This window comes from Narcine bancroftii, chromosome 3, assembly GCF_036971445.1.
Source record: "Narcine bancroftii isolate sNarBan1 chromosome 3, sNarBan1.hap1, whole genome shotgun sequence".
Lineage (NCBI taxonomy): Eukaryota > Metazoa > Chordata > Chondrichthyes > Torpediniformes > Narcinidae > Narcine > Narcine bancroftii.
Window position 1 is genome coordinate 178,559,857 of NC_091471.1, and position 23,665 is coordinate 178,583,521.

Below are 23,665 nucleotides of genomic sequence, written 5' to 3' on the forward strand. Positions count from 1 at the left end.
CATAAACAAAGCAATATATTCCTTGCTAGCATGGGGTGTTCTGCCACAATGGAACAGGTACAGCAGCATTAATTTATTTGTATCAAATTGGAGAATCTAAGCCATGACATTCCTATTGGAAAGCTAAATAATGTTCTTGTAGCTCTGGGTTGTTGAGCTTGCTAAAACTGTCCCCTTTCTGATGCTGCAGGCACAACTGTATTTGGCTGCATGTGTGGGAGGAGGAATCTGAAACTTGTTCTCTGCTCCTGCAGAGAGGGAAATGTTTTGCTGTGGTTCTTTTCCGCCATGATCGAGAAAGTAACCATTTTTAAAGATTGTACTCGTCATAGAATCAGTGGTGTCCCAATGGACATCTCAAGAAGCGTTGCATTTTTTAAAATCTTACTGTTCATTTGGGTGCTTTTTCCTGTTTTTCCTTTCAGCCACGTCCCAATCATGGGCAATTTTTTAATGGGCTGCCTGGGGTGGTTTTCTGCCTGTTGCACGTTGATGTTATCTCTTCTCAGCAACTACCTGCATGAGCTTGGATAGACTGGAATCTGATCAGTTTCAAAAATGTGTCCAGCATGACACCACACTCGAGTAGAATGCTCTGAATTCTATAAAGTGTTAGCTTGAAATCGGGCTAATTGTTTTGTAAATTGGAAAAGCTATCCTCTTTGTGAAAAATGGTTTTGGGAAAGACTAATGTGTAGGACAATCATGAAGGCACAAGACATTTTGATGGGACGCTTTACTAGGCGATCAAGATGCTGCATTATTTCAGGAGACCCCGTTTCATTTTGCAACGTGTTTGTTTTATTTATATGAAAGGTATGTCTGTGAAAAAATCTTCTTCTCCCTTTGCCAATTAGTTATTAATGTACAAACAAACGGAGCATGCCAAGCTCTACGCCGATTTAATTGAAGTTGGCTTCAAATTCACTTTGTTTAAAATAGTACTTTTCTCTTTTGTCGGCCTGTGTCACCAGAAAGGGATGCTACCTTGAGGGTGGGCGGCGGGGAATGAAAAGAAATTGAATAAAATGAGGTACTTTGCATAGTAAAATTCACTCTCCTCCTCATCCATGTGGGTCCTTACAGGTCCCTGTCCTTTATTTCCAACCTCCCTTGCCCTCCCTTCCCCAATGTCTTTCTATTTTTTTACCTGCCCACCACCACCCCCCATACATCCATCCCCTCCCACACTGTTCCCATATCATCATCATCCCTCCCTTATGGATCCACCAATCTCTTTCCTTTCTACATCTTCCCTTCCCTTCCCCCCTCCCTTGTTTGCTTCCTTCTGTCACTTACTTGCATCTCTCTCCAAACTCCACAAACTACATCTGCCTGTCCTTCTTCACCCTTTCTCATTCCACCCATTACCTACTGACTTCTCTCCATCTCCTCTTCAACACATTCCTTTCTCTTCTCAGTCCTGAGTTGTTCACTCCATCTCCTCTTCAACACATTCCTTTCTCTTCTCAGTCCTGACTTGTTCACTCCATCTCCTCTTCAACACATTCCTTTCTCTTCTCAGTCCTGAGTTGTCCACTCCATCTCCTCTTCAACACATTCCTTTCTCTTCTCAGTCCTGAGTTGTTCACTCCATCTCCTCTTCAACACATTCCTTTCTCTTCTCAGTCCTGAGTTGTTCACTCCATCTCCTCTTCAACACATTCCTTTCTCTTCTCAGTCCTGAGTTGTTCACTCCATCTCCTCTTCAACACATTCCTTTCTCTTCTCAGTCCTGAGTTGTTCACTCCATCTCCTCTTCAACACATTCCTTTCTCTTCTCAGTCCTGAGTTGTTCATTGCCCGTTTTCCCCTGTGGATGCTGCTTCATACGCTGAGTTCCTCCAGCATTTGATTTCTTTTGCTTTAGACTCCAGCACCCTCAATGTTCTATGTCAGAAAAATTAGCTGCTTGTTTGTTGTAGCTTTATGTGAAATCTGAACACAAAAATGAATATTTTACCCTGAATGCACTCAATTCGCTGGCACACTTAATTAGAAACGGGAAACAATGGAAGAGTTCACAGGTCAAGTGGCATCTTTGAAGAGAGGAACAAAGGAAACATTCTAGATCAGTAGCATTTCACCAGAAATTTCATCAGATGTTTTATCCAAAGGCTGAATTTCAAGTTTTGTAGGCGAATTCTCAACAATTCACAAATTAGTGAATTAGTTTTTGGAAGATACAGATAAATGAGTGAGCAAGTATTGTAGATATTTTTCCAGAGAACTTGAACAGAAAGTCATCTGAATCTAGATAGAGCCACTTCATCTTCTTCCCTGTTCATTGCATACAGGTAATGTGCATTGGCTACAAAGATCTTTAGGTTCTCCTTGCTTGTAAATGAGAAATTGGTAGATTTCTAGAAGAGCATAAATAGCCATTGGAACTGCTGCTTTGGACGGTGGGATCTGCAAATTTCCCACTAATAACATCCCAGACCTACAGATGCCCCTAAAATTGTCTGCTTTGTGCTTATTCCAGACTGAATAACGAACTATTAGAGCAGTGGTAGATTAAAGAAGGCCAAACTACTCATGAATTCTTCCAAGTTTGGTTTGAATTGCTCCTGCAGGATATAGCTGCTGGTTTGGTTATGAAATTCCCTGCCATGACTTTCACTGCGTAGGACAACAAATGTAATAGGAGCCAGTGGGCAAGGAACTGGCGGATAAAACTGCCTTTGGAACAATTCTTCAGTATTAATCAAAAACCACACCAATACTTCCTTTTTTTTGGCTGATAATACTTGTAAGGGAACAGTTGATAATAACAACAAGAGCTAAGCTCTAGAATTCTGCAGTTAGTATTGGAGCAAGAAAACATAACTAATGAATTTTTTTCTATAATACAGCATATACCACAAAATAGCTATTTACTTTTGCTTGTTTCTCTGTAGCATTGATGTTTAGAAATTGTCAAGAATTCTGCTGTTATTTCTCCTTCACTTGACTTGCCAGCTTGTCTTATGTTACGTGGGGCCTTGAATATGCAAGTATACTGCCTGGTTTACATTTCCGTAAAAAAAAAAAAATGACTGCACATCCGATAATAATTCATAGGTTTGCAACCCCTGAAGATGCAAAGAGATCAATGCAAGTTCTTGTTACATTTTAACATTCTTAATGCTTGAGTATTGCTTTGGAGGGTTTTACAGTGTATCATTTTCCTCTGTGAAGTGTCTCCTTCACGATTGGTAGTTTTCATCTGAAAGTTTAAGAGGATCTCTGTGGCTGTGAAGATGCTGGATTGATTTGACATGTAACTAATTCATATTTGTCCTATCCAGAAATGTCTAGGAGCAGGGAGATTTTCAGGTTTGAAGAAATGATTAGTCATTTGTTAATGGGGGATTGGGTGCATGACAGTGATACCTATTTCAGGATGGTTTAGAGATGCATGTCCACAGCATCACTCCTGTCTATTTCAACCCTCCAGTAACTTTGTTTAGTTGAACTCAGCTCTCCATTTAACTGACCTAAGTTTGCCAATTTTTTTTTTAACCAACTGCCATTTCTTCCCATGTTTTTCCATTTGTTTATTTTATATCTCTTTTAAATATGATTATCTTCTAAACCTCAGGGTTTGTATGACACTCATGGGCACATTTCCGATAGTTTGATCCTGGCTTCCATTGTACGAAATACTTCCTGGTTTTGGTCATCCCATTCAGTGTTCATGTGTTTAGCTGAAAATGCTTTATGCCTTTTCATATATTCCAGGCTGGCCTTTTTGTTTGAAATTTATGGTCGCTGCTGTCGATTCATTGTACTTGTCCACTTTCTTATCGGCGGGTGGTTAGATTGTTAATAATCTGATTCTGTAAGTTGATCAGCTGTTGAAACTGAAAAGTGAGTCAGGAGTTTGTGTTCCCATGTGGACATGTTTTGTGCATTTGGGGAGAATAGGTTCAGTCTACGTACAGCCTGCTATTTTCGTGTTTTATTGGCTTTATGATTTATGTGTCCTTCCTACAACTTTGCAGGTGAAATCATGTTACTTTCAATCAGCTGCTTCTTGTTTGCCATAAAGTAATGCACTTTTATGTAATTTAATTGAATATTAATTATGCACATTTTACCTGGAGCTGCGCAATAAATGAGGAAGAGCCAAAATACTTGCTTAAATGGCAAGTACTAGATTCTCAAACAACTATTTCTTGCCCTGGCTTTTGTGTCTATTCCATTAGTCAGTACTGTGTTCCCCTGTTCACGTTCCAAATGAGTTCTCCTACATCATTGGTTAGTGATTTTCTTTTTTTAAATGGGATAAGAAGAGTTGCTGATCTGACATGCTGTTTTGGTGTGTATTTCCACATAACTAGAAATAGCTGCAAAGCAGTTAGCACCATGCTATTTTTACCCTGTGGTACGAATATAAAATTATGACCATTGAAGGATGAGTTACAAGGAATTAGAGTAGTGATATAATACTTGGGTTCACGTTATTGGATTTAGATTCGATTACATCTCTGACCTTGCTATCTGATATTAATTTTCTATCATTCATGGTTAAAATGTAAATTGCATTGAACATTTTAAACGTTCAGAGTTTGGGTATACAGCTTGTGGGAAGTGAGTAATGCAGTAAGTGAAGAGAGAAGATTTGATTTGGAGTGGAAATCAACTGCCTGTCATGTACAATTATGCAGATAGAGAGAACCATTCTGACATTCTATCTATGGAACAGAAACTGAGTGACTGATCATTCCGTCTGGGTTAATAATCATCTTAAAGATGTTGAGTTGTAAACTTGCAATACTTGTGTATTTTTTATTGCATACACAACTGTCCCTGTCCTTTAATTCTTCATACTATTAACTATCCATGATCACATTTTACTGTTTCCTCAGTGAAGTGACAGGATTAGCTAATTAGGAGGGCTTAAATGGGATAAAATAAAGCTTTTTATAGCCAGCTACATATGTGTGCATGGAGATTACGGAATTTAAATCAGAATTGTTTCTTCTGTGGTATTAACATAATTTTTGTTTGCTGCTTTCTTAATGATTATTTAATTAATAGCAAAGTGAATTTGTTGAACACAGGACTTCAGAATCATTTTCTTTAAGGCAATATGATGTTCACCCAGTAATGGAGGAATTGAAATGTAATTTATTTCCATCTGTACCGGTGCTATTAATTTACATTCATGTTTTTGTAATCCAATTTAGTGAATACAGTATTTGATATTTTCGCAATACAAGTGGCCACTTTCCTCTACAGAATCGATTTGTGTTGAGTTGATTCTGTGTCCATTTCTTTAAAATGCAGCCTTGCCCTCCATTCCACAATGAAGTGTCCTCAGTGTGGTGTATCTGAAATATATTGTGACAAAGTCTTGATTCGTTTTGCAATGAAGACCATGACGAACAGTATTGAGATGGCACTGTAACAGTTTGTCCATTGTAGTGGGGAATGAGCTGTAGATATTTGCTGTACAGCATTGCCCTATCTTCTTTCTATTCTGTACCTGTGGTCAGGTGTGGTCTCTGCTGTTTCCTTATGGCTTTTCTTTCAAACTGTTGGCATTTACCTCTGTACAATACTGAATGTACAGTTTTATGATGTGTACTGTAATGAAATCCAATAAAATTGGGTGCATTCTTTTATATAGTACCTACTGTGTGGCTGACCTTATTTTCTGATTTTTCCTTCTATCCTCTCTTTGACTCTGGCTTCTGCTGTTTTGCCAGTACAGCACTGTTAGTTATGGGATCCTCTTACTGAGCACAGCTGTACCTCTCTTGTTGCTGGCAGTGAACGCTGTGTGGACTGATATCCGCTCATAAAGGAGCTGTATCACGCCCACCTGTGTAGAAACAATTTCTCACTCATCTTCTGGGAAAGGCTTGCATACTTGGGGTGAAGAAATTAATGAGCATTTGCCCAGCACTATCTTCAGGAGAGGAGGTTTTAGTCATTTTCATTCTGTGCGATCAATGGTTTCGGCCAAAGCAATGGTATCCATTAAATAACTTGTATTTTTTTAAAACAAGCTTGGATGTGGGTCTCACTTGGTTAACAAAGGGTGTTTAAATACCGAGAGATTCATAATAATGGCAATGATTATATTGTGGAAAGTAAAGTAAGCCCTTGCATTTCATGAGAATACCGGTTGCAATGAATGATTGATATATATGAAGCTGGTCATTTTCCTTCTGGTAAGGATGCAGCTAATCAGAAGGAAACTAATTATTGACAATCTAAAATTGATGTCAGTCATCCAATGGGTACTTTTACCAGGTGGAAGAAAAAAAGGCTTTTCCCTTTTGACAAGTGTGTTCACTTCATAGGCCCTTCCCAGTGAATGTTATGCTTTTTATGGACCTGTGTTTGAAGGACAGTCTCCAAATGTGTGTCTATCCTTGGTCGTAGTGAAAACCTGAAAAGTGAATGTTTGCTAACTGGGGGAGTTTACCAATTTAAATAATTAACAGCCACCAGCAGGTCTCCAATGTAAATGCGGATGGTAAGTCTAATAATGATGAGAGTGTTCAACTGATGATGCGCTATATATATGTAACACACTGTACATTCTTTTGCCAAATCTTTAAGACCAGAAAATGTAACTAGTCATTTTAAGGTAAACTTCCTTCAATGTAATCCAATGCCTCTCTTGTTCTTTTTATATTCCAGAATTTTAAGGCTATTGCAACCTTTTTTTTTTGCTGCCATAGTTGAGTTTGTGTTGAGTGGTTGTCTTCTTACATCTTTGAACTGTGATGCTTGTTTGAGTAACGTCAAGTTCGAGAGGTAGGGAGGGGCCACAGTTGGAGGGAAAATGTAATAATTTTGTGATCTTGGTGAATCAGAGATCTGGTGCAAATCTTAACAAAACTATGAAGTTCCTGATCCATAACTAAATCTCGGTAAGAGCTCTGAGCAGACCCAAAAGTTGATGTGTCCTGCTGCCCTCGCAGGTTTTGTTTGTATTCTAGGTGAGCTAGCTCTGTTGTATCTTTTTTGAAGAAGGCAATGCAGGTAAGTTTTCAGAAAACTGATATAACTATATTTATTATCAGCGGGTGACTCTCAGATTACTGATATTTTTATGGTATGGAATGGTTTCTCGCGTTGTTGTTAAACTGCTGTGAACAGCTTCTGATGTTTCTCCATTAGGTTCGGAACCTGACTTATATGGTGACTCGAAGGGAGAAGATTAAAAGATCAATCTGTCGAGTCCAAGAGCAAATATTCCACCACCAAATTAAACTTCTTGAAGAGGAGTGCATTTCTGGTGAGTCTTGACTGCTCCGGTGCCAGATTAACCTCGTAGGAAAAGTAGCATATGCATTTTCAAGGGCCCCATGCTAAATGCTTGCAAGCTATCAATTGAAATACAAGGACAAACTGCACTTTGCCGAAGCCCAGTCTGAGGCCGCCTGCCAGATGGGCAACCCAGATTGTGTCACTGAGGCCTACCTCAACCTGGTGCAGGGAAAGGAGAAGCCGTGCAAGTTCTCCGAGTGCATGGCCTACTTCAGGACGTGCCTCAGCGCCGAGGGCGGGCCATTGCACCTGCAGTTCAATGGGTAGGTCTGCCCAGCAAAGGCAACACCTACCTTGGCCTCAGCGTTTTCCAGAAGGCGCTACACACGCGACAACGACAAGATGCTGGAGTGCCGCATGTACTGCAGCCTGGGCACCTTCAACGTGATTCTGAAGGACTATGAGAAGGCTCTCTTTTCTTATAAGGGTGCCGAGCTGGTCACCGACTATGCCAGGGACTGGAGCCTCAAGTACGCCATGAGCACTGGGTCCCTAGGTCAGTTGGGTGGGGATTGGGGTGACACTGGGATAGGGTGGCCGTTTCAAACATCAAAATGGAGGACATACGGGGTCTTCTCCCAGGGGTGGGGGTGGGGGGTAGCACCGCTATCACACTTCCCCCTCACTCTGCATACTCCAGCCGGCACTTTGTGTCCTGCCATCACATTTCCCCATCATTGCACATGTGTGGGTCAACACTCACGCATATACACAAGAAGAAACATGGCCGCACATGCAGATAAGTGCCCTGCACCCCCAAATGGAGGACAAATTAATGTCCAGCTCAAAGTTTATATGTTTTAATATTCATCTGTATATTTTTTAATTTAGGGCCCCATTACAATATAAGCTACAGACACTGCACTAGCTTAATCCAGCCTTGGCCTGTTCTCCTGAGTCCTGCATCCTGGTCCTCCACTCTCACATGATGTCAGTCTGTGAAGCCCTTAAACATTATTGTACTTTGAATTGGAAAAACTCGCTTGGTATTCATTATACAGCATGCCAGTTTTAAGGTGTGGGCCAAGCACCCATTCTAAAAATGGAGAATACAAAATTTTCACTCTCCATTTAAACTGCTATGTAACACTCAAACAATGTTGTGTCAAAATGTCCATGGAACTATAACTGCAGTTAACATTGCTGATTTCCATCACTTTCCATCCTAACACCATAATGTGTTTCATGCGCACCTGCTGTTTAGATTGTTCTCTTTGTGTTGGGGTTGTCTTCCATGGGCTTCCACTCCATTTAACGCTTCCAGTTCTTTGATTAATGACTACCTTTGTGCCGGCAACGCCTAATTATCTGGTTATCCTCTGTGTATCTAAGGTGCATTTGTTTGCCTTATCCTTCAACCATGTTTCAAATAGTGAGCACATTAAGAATGTTGGCATCCTTAGCTTTTCTGTGGTTGTCTATGTGAGTAAGATAATTTTTTTACATTTCTCAAGATTTAAGTTTAGTTGAGGGAATGGATTTCCACGTATGAACTTTAAAAGAAACCGCGAATGCAGTTTTGTTTAACATATTGTTTGCAAGGATATTGCACTGAATCCATTCTGGGTTGAAGCCAGAACTTGATCGAGTGAGGAGAGTTGGATGTGCTGGCAAACTGCATGACTAAACCCTGTTCAGAGCACAAAGTCAGGATGATAATTACAAGCCTGTATTAGTTAGGAATTGAATTACGGAAATCCATACGTGCATCTTGGATGGTTTAGATTTTTCTTCCCTTTCACAGAAAGTTTTCAAAGCAGTCAATGTTCTGGGGGCATTAAGATTGATATCTGCAGTCAGCCAGTGTTGACTTTTCAATTGTTGCTGCATTGATCAAAGATGGAAAGCTACTTTTAAGTTCATTGCAAAAATGGAAAGAACACACATGGCAACTTTATTTAATTTGACAAGAAATATTTCAAAGATTATTTTTTAAATTGATGTCTCATACTGGCTGTTTGTAATTTAAACCTTAGAAATATTCCTCCAATATTAGAGAATCACCTCTGCTCTAAAATTCTTATGAGCTTTCAGTTAGTGTTCCAAACAATGCTTATTTTTAACACTTTTTTATAGTTCCATATGTAAATTTAAATTTTAATCTTTAATTTTCCTATAGAAATCCATGAGACTTGAGAATAGACACATTAGGGAGGCTGCGTGCTTTCTTTGTATTGTGCTTGATGTTTTTAATTTACATTTGTATCTCATCTGTAGCATGCTTGCTACAGGAAATTTTAAGTCTGGTTGAACAAGAGCGAAAGATATAAGAGCAGAAGGAGGCCAATTGACCCGTCAGGTCTGCTCTGCCATTTAATCATGAGCTGATCCTTATCACTCAGCCCCACTCCCCGGTCTTTTCCCCGTAACCCTTGATGCCCTGACTAATCAAAAACCTGTTAATTTCTGTCTTAAATACACCCCACGACCTCACTTCCTCTGCCTGTGGGAACAAGTTCCTTCGACTCATGACCCTCTGGCTAAAGAAATCTCTCTGCACTTCTGTTTTAATTTGATCCCCTTTTATCCTGAAATTGTACCATGGGAAACAACTTTGTCACATCTACCCTAACCAGGCCATTCAAAATATCTCTGAGGTTCCCTCCTCCCCATCCTTCTGTACTCAAAAATCAGTCCAAGAGCCGACAAATGCTAATCCTCTCATTCCTGAAGTTCACCGACTAAGAATTGTTGCTGCATTGATCAAAGGTGGAAAGTTACTTTTAAGTTCATTGCAAAAATGCAAAGAACGCACTTGGAAACTTTATTTAATTTGATGAGAAATATTTCAGATTATTTTTTAAATTGATATCTCATACTGACTGTTTGTAATTTAAACCTTAGAAATATTCCTCCAATATTAGAGAATCACCTCTGCTCTTACACATCAACAAACAGATTTTCTTTTCTAAGACAGTTCCTCATGATTAAATCTTAAATTGTGTGGGTCCTGAGCTGTCTCATGTGAGCTGTGTGGGACCAGCAGACTGCTGGTATTGGGACATTTGCTAGGTGGGTGCTTAACAGGATGGACAGGCATTTTTGGAAGGTGTTGAGCTCTATCTGCTATTTATGCTGGGCTTGAAGTTCTCAGTGCTATTCCTGAGATTCCCTAGAGCCAGTGAGGATGTGACACAATTTTGACAAAGCTTTTTTGGAGAACTCTTGTACCTTTTCCTCTATGCACTTGCCTGTTCTAGCCCGCTTCAGAGATTGCTATTGAGCATGTAAATGGTGTGACCTTCCCAGCATAGTTGGCTGAATGAAATAAGGGCTTCACTGTTGACCCAGGGGAGGACACTGGTTCCTTTATGCATGGTAGGTTGCATCTCTCTGTGTTGTGAAGTCCTTGCTGTCTCAGAAACATACAGCAGAGCAGGGTTCACTGTTGTATGATATGTTGTGTTGTTTGAGATTTTGAGCTTCAGACTTTGTGTAAAGAGAACATAAAATATTAAAGGTCCAAGTGCCCCCTTATCTGAAAATCTGAAATGCTCCAAAATCCAAAACTTTTTGAGTGCCGACATTACACGACAAGTGGAAAATTCCACACTTGACCAAGCCCATGTGGGGCTCTGACGCTCTGTTGACACCAGTTTGTTGCCAACCATCGTCACTGCCTATGTGCATTACTCACAGTGCTTATTGCTTATTCTCTACTCTGTGTCACCAAGATATTGTTGAAAATGACCAATGGTGAAACAGCAAAAATGGTTCTGAATCAAGGTAACTACAAAACATTAAATCTAAAATTCATCTCTACCTAAAATGCCATGTTCGAGTGCAAATAAAAAAATATACCGCGAGCTTTTGATTAAAACGCAGCATTGTTGGTGGAGACTGAAAGCCTGCCTCGTTTGTTGTTTAACAGCTGATACAGGTATTCTGCTGATGCTACTGTGCTGTTTAGTTACCCTAAACACATTATTCCAAAATCTGAAATCCAAAATCTGAAACACTTCTGGTCCCAAGCATTTCACATAAGGGGTACTCGGCCTGCATCACTTTTACCTTTCTCTCGATAAAGGTACCAACCTGAAATGTTGAATGACTGTTTCTACCCAGCGATGCTGCTTGACCTGCTCTCTTCCTCCATCAACTCATTGTTTGCTCAAGGTTTCAGCATCTTTCTGTTTCTTCACAAAATAGTGTTTGAACCTGGCATGATGTCCTGAACCAGGCAGCTGGTGGAAGGAATGAAAGGCGATAAGTCCAGTATTGGGGCAGCATGGAACGTAATACTAAGACACCACAGGAGAGAGGATGCAGAGAAATTTGAAAAGCACAACACTGATTTTGATCCTGACAAATTGGGTGCAGGGAAGCCTCTGGAACTTGGTGAGGTGGTAGGAATCAAGTGAACTGATACTTTAAAAGAGAACACTTGAGACTAAGGAGTTAGAATAGAGCTTTCACAGCAAAAAAAATCAGTACAGTGGAATTGAAAGAAAGTGGCTCGAGTCTCATAGAAAGAAGCTGAGCAACACCCTGAACTTCTAGCAATGAGAAATTGGAGAGAGTCAGCAGGTCAGGGAGCATGCATATATGATCAGACAGCATTTCAGGTCAGGACTCATTATTGAGACTAGCATCCTATACTTCCACGCATTTGGACCATGCTTGATTTTGAGAAGTTGATGGAATGGATTCAAGACCCACAAATGTATTAAATGGAAAAAAATACACCTTTATCCAGCTAATTATGTTTGGTACAATCCTTATCTTGGTATCTGTTGCATAGATAATCTGAAAGTACATTCATTACCTTTCGGAAGAGCAGGGGTCCATGAGAATCCACGTGTATAGATCACTCTGCACCTGCAGATGATGATCCAGATAGATCAAGAGAGCAAGGGTGAACTTGATGGTGGATTGCAAAGGAGAGAAAATGAAGTGGCTGATCACTTTAAAGGTAACAAAGAGATTGAGAGAAAGGTGACTGTCATAAGATCATGGGCTGTTATTTTTGATGTTGATCACTATTGCCATGACACCTTGAATAAGAGCAAAGAGAGGCTGTAGTTGTGGATGAAATTTGAGCTACTGTTGCACTCTTAGAATGTGAATGTTTTCAACATACAGTGAGCTGGCTGTGTGTTTGCCAGTGTTAATATTCTGCACTGCCTTCTCTCTTCTCACTTGACAACCATCGTCTTCGTTCCTTTTCTCGTCTCTTATCTCTGCCTTGATGCCCTGTGCTTGTCTCTCTTCCACATGAACGCACCCTTGCAGATTGCCTTAATCAATGTTAATTCTACATTTTATTAGTCTGAACAAAATCAGATGAAGGTAGGACTCACTGGAGGACTGGCCAAGATGTGGATGTTTGAGAAGTAGCGCTTTGATGCTTGACTGTAAGCGGTAAACATCATTGTGAATTCTCTTTTGTGACTGGACGTGGTGCCTTGAACAGTGTCCACAGCATCATAAATTACATGATAGATTTTATCCATTCTTGAAGAAAACATGCACACCAGTTACAAGTGCAACAGCATCAATAGGACTGCAATAATAGTCAGATGACTTAGTTTCTGCTGGAACTCCCTCTACTTTCAGTAAAATGTAATGGAATCTGTCTCGTTCACATAAGGGGTGCAAGGGAATGTTTCACAGTCAAAGCTGCCATTGTCAGTCTGGTCTTTGAGCTTTGTCTCTGAATTGAAACTTAAAGTCACAGCTCTTGGGTTCAGAGGTAGGGTTGCTGCATAGGAACCATACTTCACACCAAAATGACAGGTGGCATACTTGGGACTTTGTAACGTGTTGTGTTAAAAGTTAAAGTTTGGGCTTAATGTAAAGATGATTGGCAGCTCTATCTGAATAATAATCTGTCTGCTTTTTTTGTAGGTGTATCTTCAGCATTCCCATCAGCAGATGCTCTATTCCTTGGTTGGCTGACACAGTCGCATCCAATTTCCAAGACAGGTGGTTTACAGTGGAAGTTGAATAGAGGACTGGAGTCGAGCCAGCATCCTGATAAGGTCTGGCGTGAAAGGAGCTCCCAGTTGAGAGGCAGAATGCAAAGCCACACTGACTCTGTCAAGCAGAGTTTATTGAAGCAATCAAATCGATCCAGTGAATGTAAAAATGCACCTAATCACAGGGTCAAGGAGGATTACACAAGCCCAAATGTTCTTCCACCGTTTGACAAGGTTCGTAGTGAGGAACGAGATAATTCCCGTGCAAGGAACAATGGTCTGACTAATCCTGACCGTAGGAAGAAGACCGACATCAGTAGACATAGTACAGGAGGTAAAACTGAATTGAGAGAGAAAGCTTGTTCAAAACGGGAGAAATCCTACATGTCTGCAGAAATAACCCTACGGCAGTCTGAAAACAAACGAGCTTTGTGTGCTGCAGTGGAGAAAATTCCTTCTGTTAGTCTTCAGAGGCTATCTGGGGATGGAAGTCACACACACACCAAATTTAACGGTACCTTGAACAAGGTAGTGTGCAATCAAACTGCTGTTCCTCCTGGACGGCCTGCAGTCAAAGTGCCTACAGCACCCACAAGTCCAGTGAAAAACTGGGGTGGGTTTAAAATCCCCAAAAAAGGGGAAAGGAAGCAGCATGAGGAGAGACAGGAGCCCTGCAGACAGAACTCTGAATCCACGCAATACCAGCACTTGCGATCACAGCGAATCTCGCCCAAAGATAGAACCAAGGCGAGGCTGTTGCCAGACTCTGAGAACGACGGCTACAGTCCTGACATTGAGATGAGCGATTCGGAAACTGAATCGACAGACAATTGCAAGCCACAGCGGCTGAATTCAAATGGTGAACAGGAGGTGTGGGACAGATATTATTCAAAAAAGCATCCTGGCCTCCTGCTCTGGGGCTGTGGAGTGGGAGTTCGACAGTAGCCCACTTACCAAAACCAATCCAAACAATTTTTTATTTACATGCCTTGTTGTGATATGATGTTTGTTCAGGCCAAGTATTGGTACCCAGGGTCATCTCCTATCATGGGATGTTTGTCAGTAAAACACTTGTATTGAAGTCACCTGCCATGGTTTTGTAGTTAATGAGTCTCCCATATGTATAGTTTCAAGGTGAGCCTTTTGGAAAGGTCATTGAGAAGTAACCAGACCATACTTTGGCATCTTCAAAGCAAAGATTCAAAATCTTAAACACTAAAAAAAAAGTTTAAAAATAATTAACTTAGAATCCCAGTGGTCAAACAGTTAGTGCACCACATTTCATTTTTGATTTTTTTAAATTTAAGCATGATTTAAAAAAATAAAATAACTTAAAAAAAAATACTAGGCCTGATTTTAGGACAGACCAGACTTAACTAAGTATTTTGAGCAAAATACAGCAAATTCTGTTCCTCATCAGATACAACTTTCAGTTTGGTGTTCAACAATATTCAGTTGTTGTTACAGAATCTTCACTTCAAAGTATTTAACTTGAATCTAACTAGTGAAGCTGAACCAAACTAAGCAGTGGAACCTCATGCAGGAAGGAATTCTATCTGCTTCTTCAATTCTGCAGTATGTACGTGCAAGGATTGCTTGCAATTTTGAGTGATTGGAGTTGTTAATGGACTTTTTGTCTGTAAACTGCTTTGTTCCCCATTCTATTCTTTCCTGAAAACTGAAGTGCAACCTATTTAAAGAATCTCTTGTCTACATTATGCTTTTTATTTTTGATGGGACTTTTATGTGCCACTAACCCATTCCACAGATGACCCTTGCAATAAAATCAGCTGTTAGGATACGTATTGCAGAAATAGCCCATTTAACAATTAGGTGGGAGTGAGGAGAATACTACAAAAACAATGACAATTATCCTTTTGTTAACTGTTCCATAAGGGTGGTGCATTATACATTGTGGTTCCAGCATTAAAGATGTTCTGAATTTGTAATGTATCAGTATAATCGGATGTATCAGCCGAACATTTCCAATTCACCATTTTGGTTGCTCCCCTCCCTCCCTCAATATCTAATCTGCAAGAATTACTTTGGTAATCAGTGTCATCAGTTTATTCGTTTAAAATTTGTTTAACCAATGTAGGAGTTCAATAGCACCACTAAAAAGGGGAGTTTTTCCAGTATAAGTTTCAATATTCAATCACCTTTGTAATCAAACTTTTAACTTAGTTACCGGACATTCCATTTTACATTGAATTTTAGCATTGGTTGTTACATTCTAAATGTAGTATGGTGTGATAATAATGGAACCTTTACTGGGATTATGTGTAGCAAGGGATGGCTTGACCAAACATGAAATCGTATTGTCAGGGATTAGAAAAAGTGATTCAACATTTGAAACTTAAAGCACACAACCCATTGTTCGTAATTCAGAATTGTCAACTCGATATCGATAAAATACAAAATAGCCATTTTTATTAATTTATGGGAAATCTTTTGAAGTTTCAAGCTTTCAATCTCTTCTAAATCATGTTTAAAAATTCTCCAAAAATCTTAATACATAGGGTTGCATGCACTGCACAGAATTTATGTCCTGCTCATGTGCTGTAATGGAGTTGAAAATAGTTCAGATGGACACTATCAATATTGAACATGTATATTTAATTTTATTAGGTGGCCTTTTCTAATCTTTATTCAGTGCAATAGCTAGTATTAATTTAAAAAATACAGTATATACAAAGGTCTTTTGCTTACATGTTTGGCAAGAGTATTTATGCATCTTGGATATGCAACTTAGTTTGACATATTTGCATAATTTTAATCTTTAAGTGGTAAACATGCAAATACCATCACATTGTTCAGTATGTTAGAAACAGTCATTAATTTTATGCCTAGCTGTTTTACACCTGCACTAAATGATCTTTTGGGTAGAAATAGGCAGCAAATTAGGTTTGAGTATCATGGTTTGTTTAAAGACCATAACTTGGACTGCTAAACATGTTAAACTTTATTTTCTCCTTATTGTGCTTATTTGTCAAAATTTATCTTAAATTATGATTTTCATATTTTATATAGACCAGTTTAATATTAGGCTAGTTGAGCTACTGTGTAGTTTCTACTGGCACACATACATAGTTTTGAGCTAAAGTGATGTAAAAGGGATAGTTTTTACACATCCCCTTTCTGATTGTTTCATACAGACCTGCTGAACAAACTTTGCAGTGTGGTGTTGTACAGAAGAAGTTTATCACCATGTGCCTAGCAAAGTTTAACTGGTGTCCATTTAGTTACAAAGAGCATGGAAATAAAAGCAGAAATAAAATTTATACAGAGATTACTATTTTAAATTACCTGGCTCTTTGATGTATTTATTTTTCTTGTAAAATATTTATAAGACAACTTTTAAAAGAGAAAGTTCTGTTCTGTGAATGTTGAATATACTTAGATGAATTGTGCCTTTTTGTGTTTGATATGTTGAGTTTACATCAGTCGTATGAAAATGGTACATTAATCTGTAAAATATTTCTCAGAATTAAATCTCATCTGGAACCAACAGCACAAGACCCTGGACTACTTTGTGGGAATGTGTAGGACAGAATGATAACATTAAGGGTCTGCAAATTGTCTTTTGTGTATCTGGAATTTTTCACAAATCGAGACTTTAATTAAACTTTCATAATAACAATGAATCTGGGTTTTTTTTTAAGGCAGTGCTGTTAGAAAGTACATGATCTTTGTATCTTGTGTCAGAGAAATTGTTCTTTTCAAAACACAGCAGAATCATTCATGAACCTTAGATAAATAGTTTAATCCAAACATCTCTGCTAGATATTAAGCCCCTTTACAGACATTGAGTCTGACAGGTGCAACTGAAACATTGTAGCTTTCCAATTCTTAAATAGAAAATCTTACCTTTTCTATAAATGTTGTGAAAGCACTGAAAAAAACCGTCATTGAAAAAAAAAATTTGCACCCCAGTCTGCACCATATAAACTTTTGAGACGTGTTTTTATCAAGTTAAGATTATGATAATCGTGACAAAAGGCTCAGCCCTGAAACATTGGTTATGTGCTCTTTGCCTCCTATGGATGCTGCAGGTCTGCTGAGTTTCTCCTGCACTTTTTTTTGTATTTACTAAGATTATAGTAACTCCACTCTTATATTTTCAGGTAAATGGTGTAGATATTAATTGCACTTCAAGAGCAGTAAGAAAAATAGTTGCAAATGAATAGTCCTGGTGCCACTGGCAGTTCCAGATTATGTTGGCACTGTCACTTGGAGGTGTGGTGGTTAAAATCTGAGACAGTGGTTCAAAGTAAAAGATAGTCACTCTCAATCTTCAATGGAAAAATATATAATGGGCACCTGCAGTTCAACCTGCAGTTTTACACTCCATTCCATTAACTCTTCCCCATCCTCTCAGTCAGGTTAGACTTTCAACTGTTAACCTGCAGTGAAAGTGAGAATTTCGTTTAGCATCGCCTTGACAATCTAGTTTGGAAAACTGATCTTGTTTTCAGGCATTGAAATCACTCAGGAACCAAAAATAATGTCGTAGGCAACATGGCTATGAAGTTTCAATTGGGAATGTTTACAGTTAAAAAACAAATGTACTACTTTATAAAATTCTGGCTGAAAGAAAAAAGAAGGGACAAAATTCAAAACAAACTGGTGGATTTTGAAAATGTTTAAGTCTTTTATAATGACGCCAGATGCTAAATACAGTGGAACCCCAATTTAACGCAAATCCGGATATAACACGATGAGCTATTAGACCTTTTTTTAGCTCTTTCCGGAAGTGAATTATTTTCAAAATGGGATGCACCGTTAGAAAACAAAAAGCTTTTTCTGTGAAAGATAAGCTTCATGCACTTCATTTGATCAAGAATAAAAGTCAAACCCAAGTTGCATGTGACCATGGCATAACTGAATCAACATTTCGTAGCTGGAAATCTCGGGAAGATAAGTTGGGCGTGTTGCTTTGGAAAGTCAAGGAAGAGGCGGAACTAAAAAGGCCAAACTCATAAAGACAGCCAAAGATGTCAGCCTCAACGATTCCCTGTATGAGTGGTTTGTTCAAATTCGAAGGCCTTCCAATTTCCAAGTCTATTCTCAAAGCTCAAGCTGAGAAGTTTGACTAGTTGATCAATGGAGAAACCTCACAGTTCAAAGCTAGCAGTGGATGGCTATACCAGTTTAAACGTCGTCATGGTATTTCTCAAGTGTTGGTTTCTGGAGATATTCGCTCAGCTGACAGTGCCACCGCCAGCAAATACCTGGCAGAACTAAAAACTCTTAGGAGAAGGTGACTACATCGAAGAACAAGTGTACAACTGTGATGAAATGGGCCTCTGTTACACGATGATCCCAGACCGCTCACTGTCTAGAAAAGATGATGACCATCGACGTGAGAGGTTCAAACAATGCAGATCACGTAATATTGTTTTGTGTCACTCACGATTGGCAAATTTTGCTCGTCCTGCTGTTTCCACCATGTCAACATGAAGTCAAACAATATACAGTAGAATTTCTCATCTCAGATCCTTGAACTCTAGAGATATAAAGAAGCACCACCAACAATAATATCAGATCAACAAGATTATTTGCTTTCTCATAATAGGTCACAGTGTCATCTTTGAGGATTGGTTGTACATAACTTTTGTCCTTGCCGTCTGTGCTGATTTGCGCAAGCAAAAACTAGAACTCAAAGCTCTTCTGCTGTGACCATTGTCCCTCCCACCGCCAAACTAGTAAGCAGTGACATAAAGATCTGAGTTTCTTACCTCCTAAAGAACACTACATCTTAGATCCAGCCCTTAGATCAGGCGATCATCTCCATGTTCAAACAGAATTATAGGTGTGAATTCATTTGTAGAATTGTAGACAAATCAACAACCCTAGAAGGTGATCTGAAAAGCATGAACATTAAAGAAGTTTGCCACTTAGGTGGGAAGGGCTGGGCAGCAGTCAGTTCCTCATGTGTGGAAGAATACTAGGAGAAGGGTCTGGGTCCAGCCTTTTCATTATGACAATCCACCAAGGTAGAAGATGATGAGCAAGAATTCTAAGGCTTCCCAGATGAAGAGGAGCATGAGGCAGAGAGGCTGTTTGAAATTAGCAAAGACAATTTCCACCAGAGGTACTCGGCCGATGATGATTGCTCAACATACGAGCACCTGTCGGACTCAATGTCTGTAACGTTATGATAGCACTGGATCCTGAACCACAGGAGGATGATAACGAGGAGCCTCCAACCCCCACCAAAGTTGTCTGGAGACCCAGGATGTGGCCCATATCAAAATCTTCCAACTCAGAGGCATTTTGGATTTTGCTCATCACCAGCGACCTGCTGCGTTAAGGCAGCGAACACTATCATTATTTTTAAATAAAAAGATGGTTGCAAATACAGGTATTGTACACGTATTCTTTACTTTTTTGAAATCACTCTTTTTCATGACCCCCTATTTAGCGCGACCCTGCTTATTTGATATGCGAATTTTTTGGGGACCCCAATTATCGCATTATAATGGGGTTCCACTGTAAATCCTTGAAAATCTTGTTCCTGTGGTTGCTGTTATGTCCAAATTTTGTGACAGAAACTGTGATTTAATCAACTTGTTTGTTTTTTGCACTGCAAGGAACTAGTAGAGGTGAGTACAGTTAGACATTTGAACAGGTACACGGATAGAAAATGGTCAAAGGGATATGGGCCAAGTGCATGCAAATGGGATCAGCTCAAATAGGTAATTTGGTAGACATGGATAAGTTGGGTTGAAAGGGTGCTACAGCTCTGAGTAAACTGATAATATTGCAGTGAATGATATATAGCAACTGGGACTATGGTGGATAGGGCAGACAGTAATATTATTACTCTCACACATGACATCTTGATAATGTTACTGTGGATAAACTGTCAATTATGTCATTTGCATATTGTGAGGAATTGTTTGTCAGTCTAGTAGAAGCTTGGATCTGCTATTTTTTAAATTAGATTTTTCGAACAATCTTGTGCATTGTTTTTCTAAATTGCAAAAGGTTACTTGTGGATAACTTTATCTCTGCCCTCTCAGCTTTGTGTTGAAAGCTTAGATGGAAAATTCTTGGATGGTATCTTTCCAATAGCACTTCAAGCTCCAGCTAACAAATAAAATTTGAGTGTGAAGTTAGGACTACTTCAATATCTAGTGGTTGACTGAAGTCTCAGTGATGCCCTACTTGTATAGAAGAATACAGACTTTCCCCATATCAAAATACAGCAACTCCCCATCGTTTCACAAATGACAAATTATCACCATCATAATTTACCACTGCTCTGATAGATTGGTTTTCTTGAAAGAGTTTTGTTAGACACATATTATCCTAGTTACCTGAGAAGTGTTTTCTCGAGCAAGCTGTTGAGTGAGTAATTCCATAAATTTGAATGGCATCACTAGAGAGAAAAAGGATAAGAAGGAATTTGTTGGGCAGTGAAGCACTAAAACAATCATTGCTAATTAATTTCCAAAGGGTTGTAACTAAAATTTTCTATTGTACATGAGGCCCAAGGTTTAACCAATCCCTTTCCTTTTAATTGGGGTGAGGTTGTTGGGGGGGGGGGGGGGGGAGGGGGTGAATATCTAGAAAAAAAAATCAGGGATTTAATGCTCCAGTATTTGTTGTGCAGAACTGTCTTAAATGCATATGACAAACCTAACAGTATACAGTAGAATTTCTCATCTCAGATCCTTGAACTCTAGAGATATAAAGCAGCAGCACCAACAATAATATCAGATCAACAAGATTGTTTGGTTTCTCATAATAGGTCACAGTAACATTATCATCCTGGAAATTGACAACTGGTTCTGTAGTCCTTAAAATGCCTTGATATCATTGTACATCTTCTCAAAACAGAAACTATCAATTGCAGGTTAAGGCTGAAGAAAAATTGTTTTAACTGGCAGCTATTTTATTTATGACCAAAAATAGCATAAGACATTTGGGTTAAAACAGAAATACTGATTTATTCTGAATAGTGAAATGTATACAAATTGGCCAAAAGGAAAATGGTCCTGTTCAAGTTTTAAACCACACTTAAAATTTGCAGAGGTATTCTCTCCAAAAACAGATTAAAAAAAAAAAGTTTAACAGAATTATATCATTCCAAAAGATGAAGAATTCACAAATGGTTTTCATGTATTTTGGTGACAAGATTGTATTAAGACAAATGAACACATGTTTGATGGAACCCCATCAGATTTTGCAATTTAACAAAATATCTAAAAATTAGTGAAGGATCAGTTCATTCAATACTGCAAGAACTTTGAGATTTATGTAAACATTTCAACTCCTGATGGCTTGTGTAGTAGACCTAGATTTTTTTTTGGGGGGGAGGGGGGGTAATTTCCACAAGTGGCATGATGTCTGCTTGCTTGAAAAGGGGAGGTCAAGTACTCAGTGATTTAAAATACTTTCCAGATCAAAGAATGTATCTGCTTTTCTTCTCTGTGAAGTGACTGTGCTGAGCTGTAGCAAAATAAAATGAAAGGTTATAATCCAGATATTAACTGTTGATTATCATTTAGCCTTAATCATTATAATCTTGCTCAAAACTTGAACGGAAAAAAACCTGAAAGACAGAGTGGCACAAAAGAACCCTTGAAAAATAGATGACAGTAAGGATCAAGGGAAAACTACTGCATGAAGTCACATCAAAACGAGAGGAAGATGGTGAATGATGTGAGACCATTGACATCCTTAGGGCATTTTGCCAATGACCTATTATGAGAAGTAGTGTTGTGCCAGTGTTTAATTCCACAGGAATTTCCAAATGACCATCTTATCTGAGGGAAAGACTTAATCATGTTCCATAATCTTCAGTGTCATCAATCCCAATAGCAACAACTAAAAATAGTGTGGCTACCAGGACAAAATAGTTTCATTGGCTCACCAACCACTTTGAACATTTGTTTACATCACCACAAACCAAAGGTACTGATTTGCAAGATATATTTGCTCTCTTCTGGAATATTGTCATACAGCAAGGATGGACAATAAATTCCAACACTGAGATAAGATGTAGATCAAAAATTATTTGATGAGTTTCACTTTTGATTTTTATTGTAATAGCACATTCAATAAAACACTAGACAATAAGGATTTTGCTTCCTGAAACCTTGGGTGTATTTTATGGATTTTGGGCTGCTGATCACGAAAATTAGCTTTAAGTTTTCCTTTCCCTTGCACTTTAAAAAAAGATATAACCTATTTTTGTGTTTTCCTGTCCTATTTTAAGTCAACTACTATATTACCCACAAAGCCAGCTGTTTAGGTCAGTGCAGGTGCAATGCAAATGTCTTAGGTCACGGCATGCTTAATCAGGATAGATAAAGACAGGCTGTTAGAGCATATACTGATGCTTCGCATGTTCTTCAGGCAATAGCATAGTGAGTGTACTTAACAATAGCATTATTTGTCTTCTGGAAGATTCAGTACAGCAGAAATGTTTAGTCAATATTCTATTTGTGGCGAGTATATGCTTAAGGCTCAGAGGCACAGCTTGACTGCACTTCCTAAGCCCATGAGCTCTATTTTGATTGGTGACTAATACAAAACCAGGGCTCCTCTCATTTGTTGTGCAACATGCAGGCAACCTGAGAGCTTAGCTCAGAGGTACTTGGAAGTCCATACTATATGCATTTCCAATAATATGGCAAGAACAGAAGGTTCATGTGATGAATTGTTACCTGTCTGAATAATGTATCTGGGTACTTTGCTTAAAAATAAGAAAACTATTGAATACCCCAGTCTACCTTCAGCCATGAAACCAGTCCCACATGATGACAGTTTGCAAGTTCTGATTCCACCAGATACATGGAGCCAGATGAAAATGCCACTGATCCAGATGTGGAACTGTTTATGAATGGTTTATGCTCATCTGATAACAGCCAGAATTTAATGACTAGGTCAGGGTCTAGGTTTGTCAAAAGCAAAACGACTTGGTTCAAGACTGGATGGGGTTTGTTGACACCAGGTATGAAAATTTCGGTCTTTCAGAGTCGTCAAGAACATTTGACAAATTTCTTTACACAGGTTAACAACCTCCGTTTCTGCACTGACACTGATGGGTTGTTCATTGCTTTGGGGTGTGTGCATCACCCACAACAATGGTGTCTTTATAGATTCATATATGTGTGTAAAAACTTCTGTCACACAATGGCCATATCCACACTTCAGTACCCATTGTTTATGCGGTACACATGAAAGAAACAGGAAACTGTTGTTGAAACATATGAAATTTTCTTTGGCTTGGCTTCGCGGACGAAGATTTATGGAGGGGGTAAAAAGTCCACGTCAGCTGCAGGCTCGTTTGTGGCTGACCAGTCCGATGCGGGACAGGCAGACACGATTGCAGCGGTTGCAAGGGAAAATTGGTTGGTTGGGGTTGGGTGTTGGGTTTTTCCTCCTTTGCCTTTTGTCAGTGAGGTGGGCTCTGCGGTCTTCTTCAAAGGAGGCTGCTGCCCGCCAAACTGTGAGGCGCCAAG

General features: G+C 39.1%; 2 protein-coding genes across 5 annotated transcripts in view; one reads left to right on the plus strand and one right to left on the minus strand.

Annotated features, from left to right (window-relative positions):
• Window positions 1–16,834, plus strand: part of LOC138757895 (protein Jade-1-like) — a 160,750-nt gene extending 143,916 nt beyond the window's left edge. Inside the window, 3 exon segments of the mRNA XM_069925983.1 lie at window positions 7,123–7,240; window positions 13,120–14,047; window positions 14,049–16,834. Coding sequence (XP_069782084.1) covers window positions 7,123–7,240; window positions 13,120–14,047; window positions 14,049–14,193 — 1,191 coding nt within the window. The 3' untranslated portion in view covers window positions 14,194–16,834.
• sclt1 (sodium channel and clathrin linker 1) overlaps window positions 756–23,665 on the minus strand; it is a 189,831-nt gene continuing 166,921 nt past the window's right edge. The window contains exons 22-25 of one of the 4 annotated variants that reach the window (XR_011353954.1): window positions 20,513–20,574; window positions 18,929–19,054; window positions 11,308–11,456; window positions 756–987 (exon numbers count right to left, since the gene is read on the minus strand). Coding sequence is in view for 1 of the 4 variants with exons in the window: in XM_069925989.1 (XP_069782090.1) it covers window positions 21,576–21,647 (72 nt within the window). In the remaining 3 variants the exon portion in view is untranslated. Of the gene's footprint in view, window positions 988–11,307; window positions 11,457–17,062; window positions 18,697–18,928; window positions 19,055–20,512; window positions 20,575–20,849; window positions 21,648–23,665 lie in introns of those variants that run through there. The other 3 variants (XR_011353956.1, XR_011353955.1, XM_069925989.1) reach the window with 3 other exon arrangements.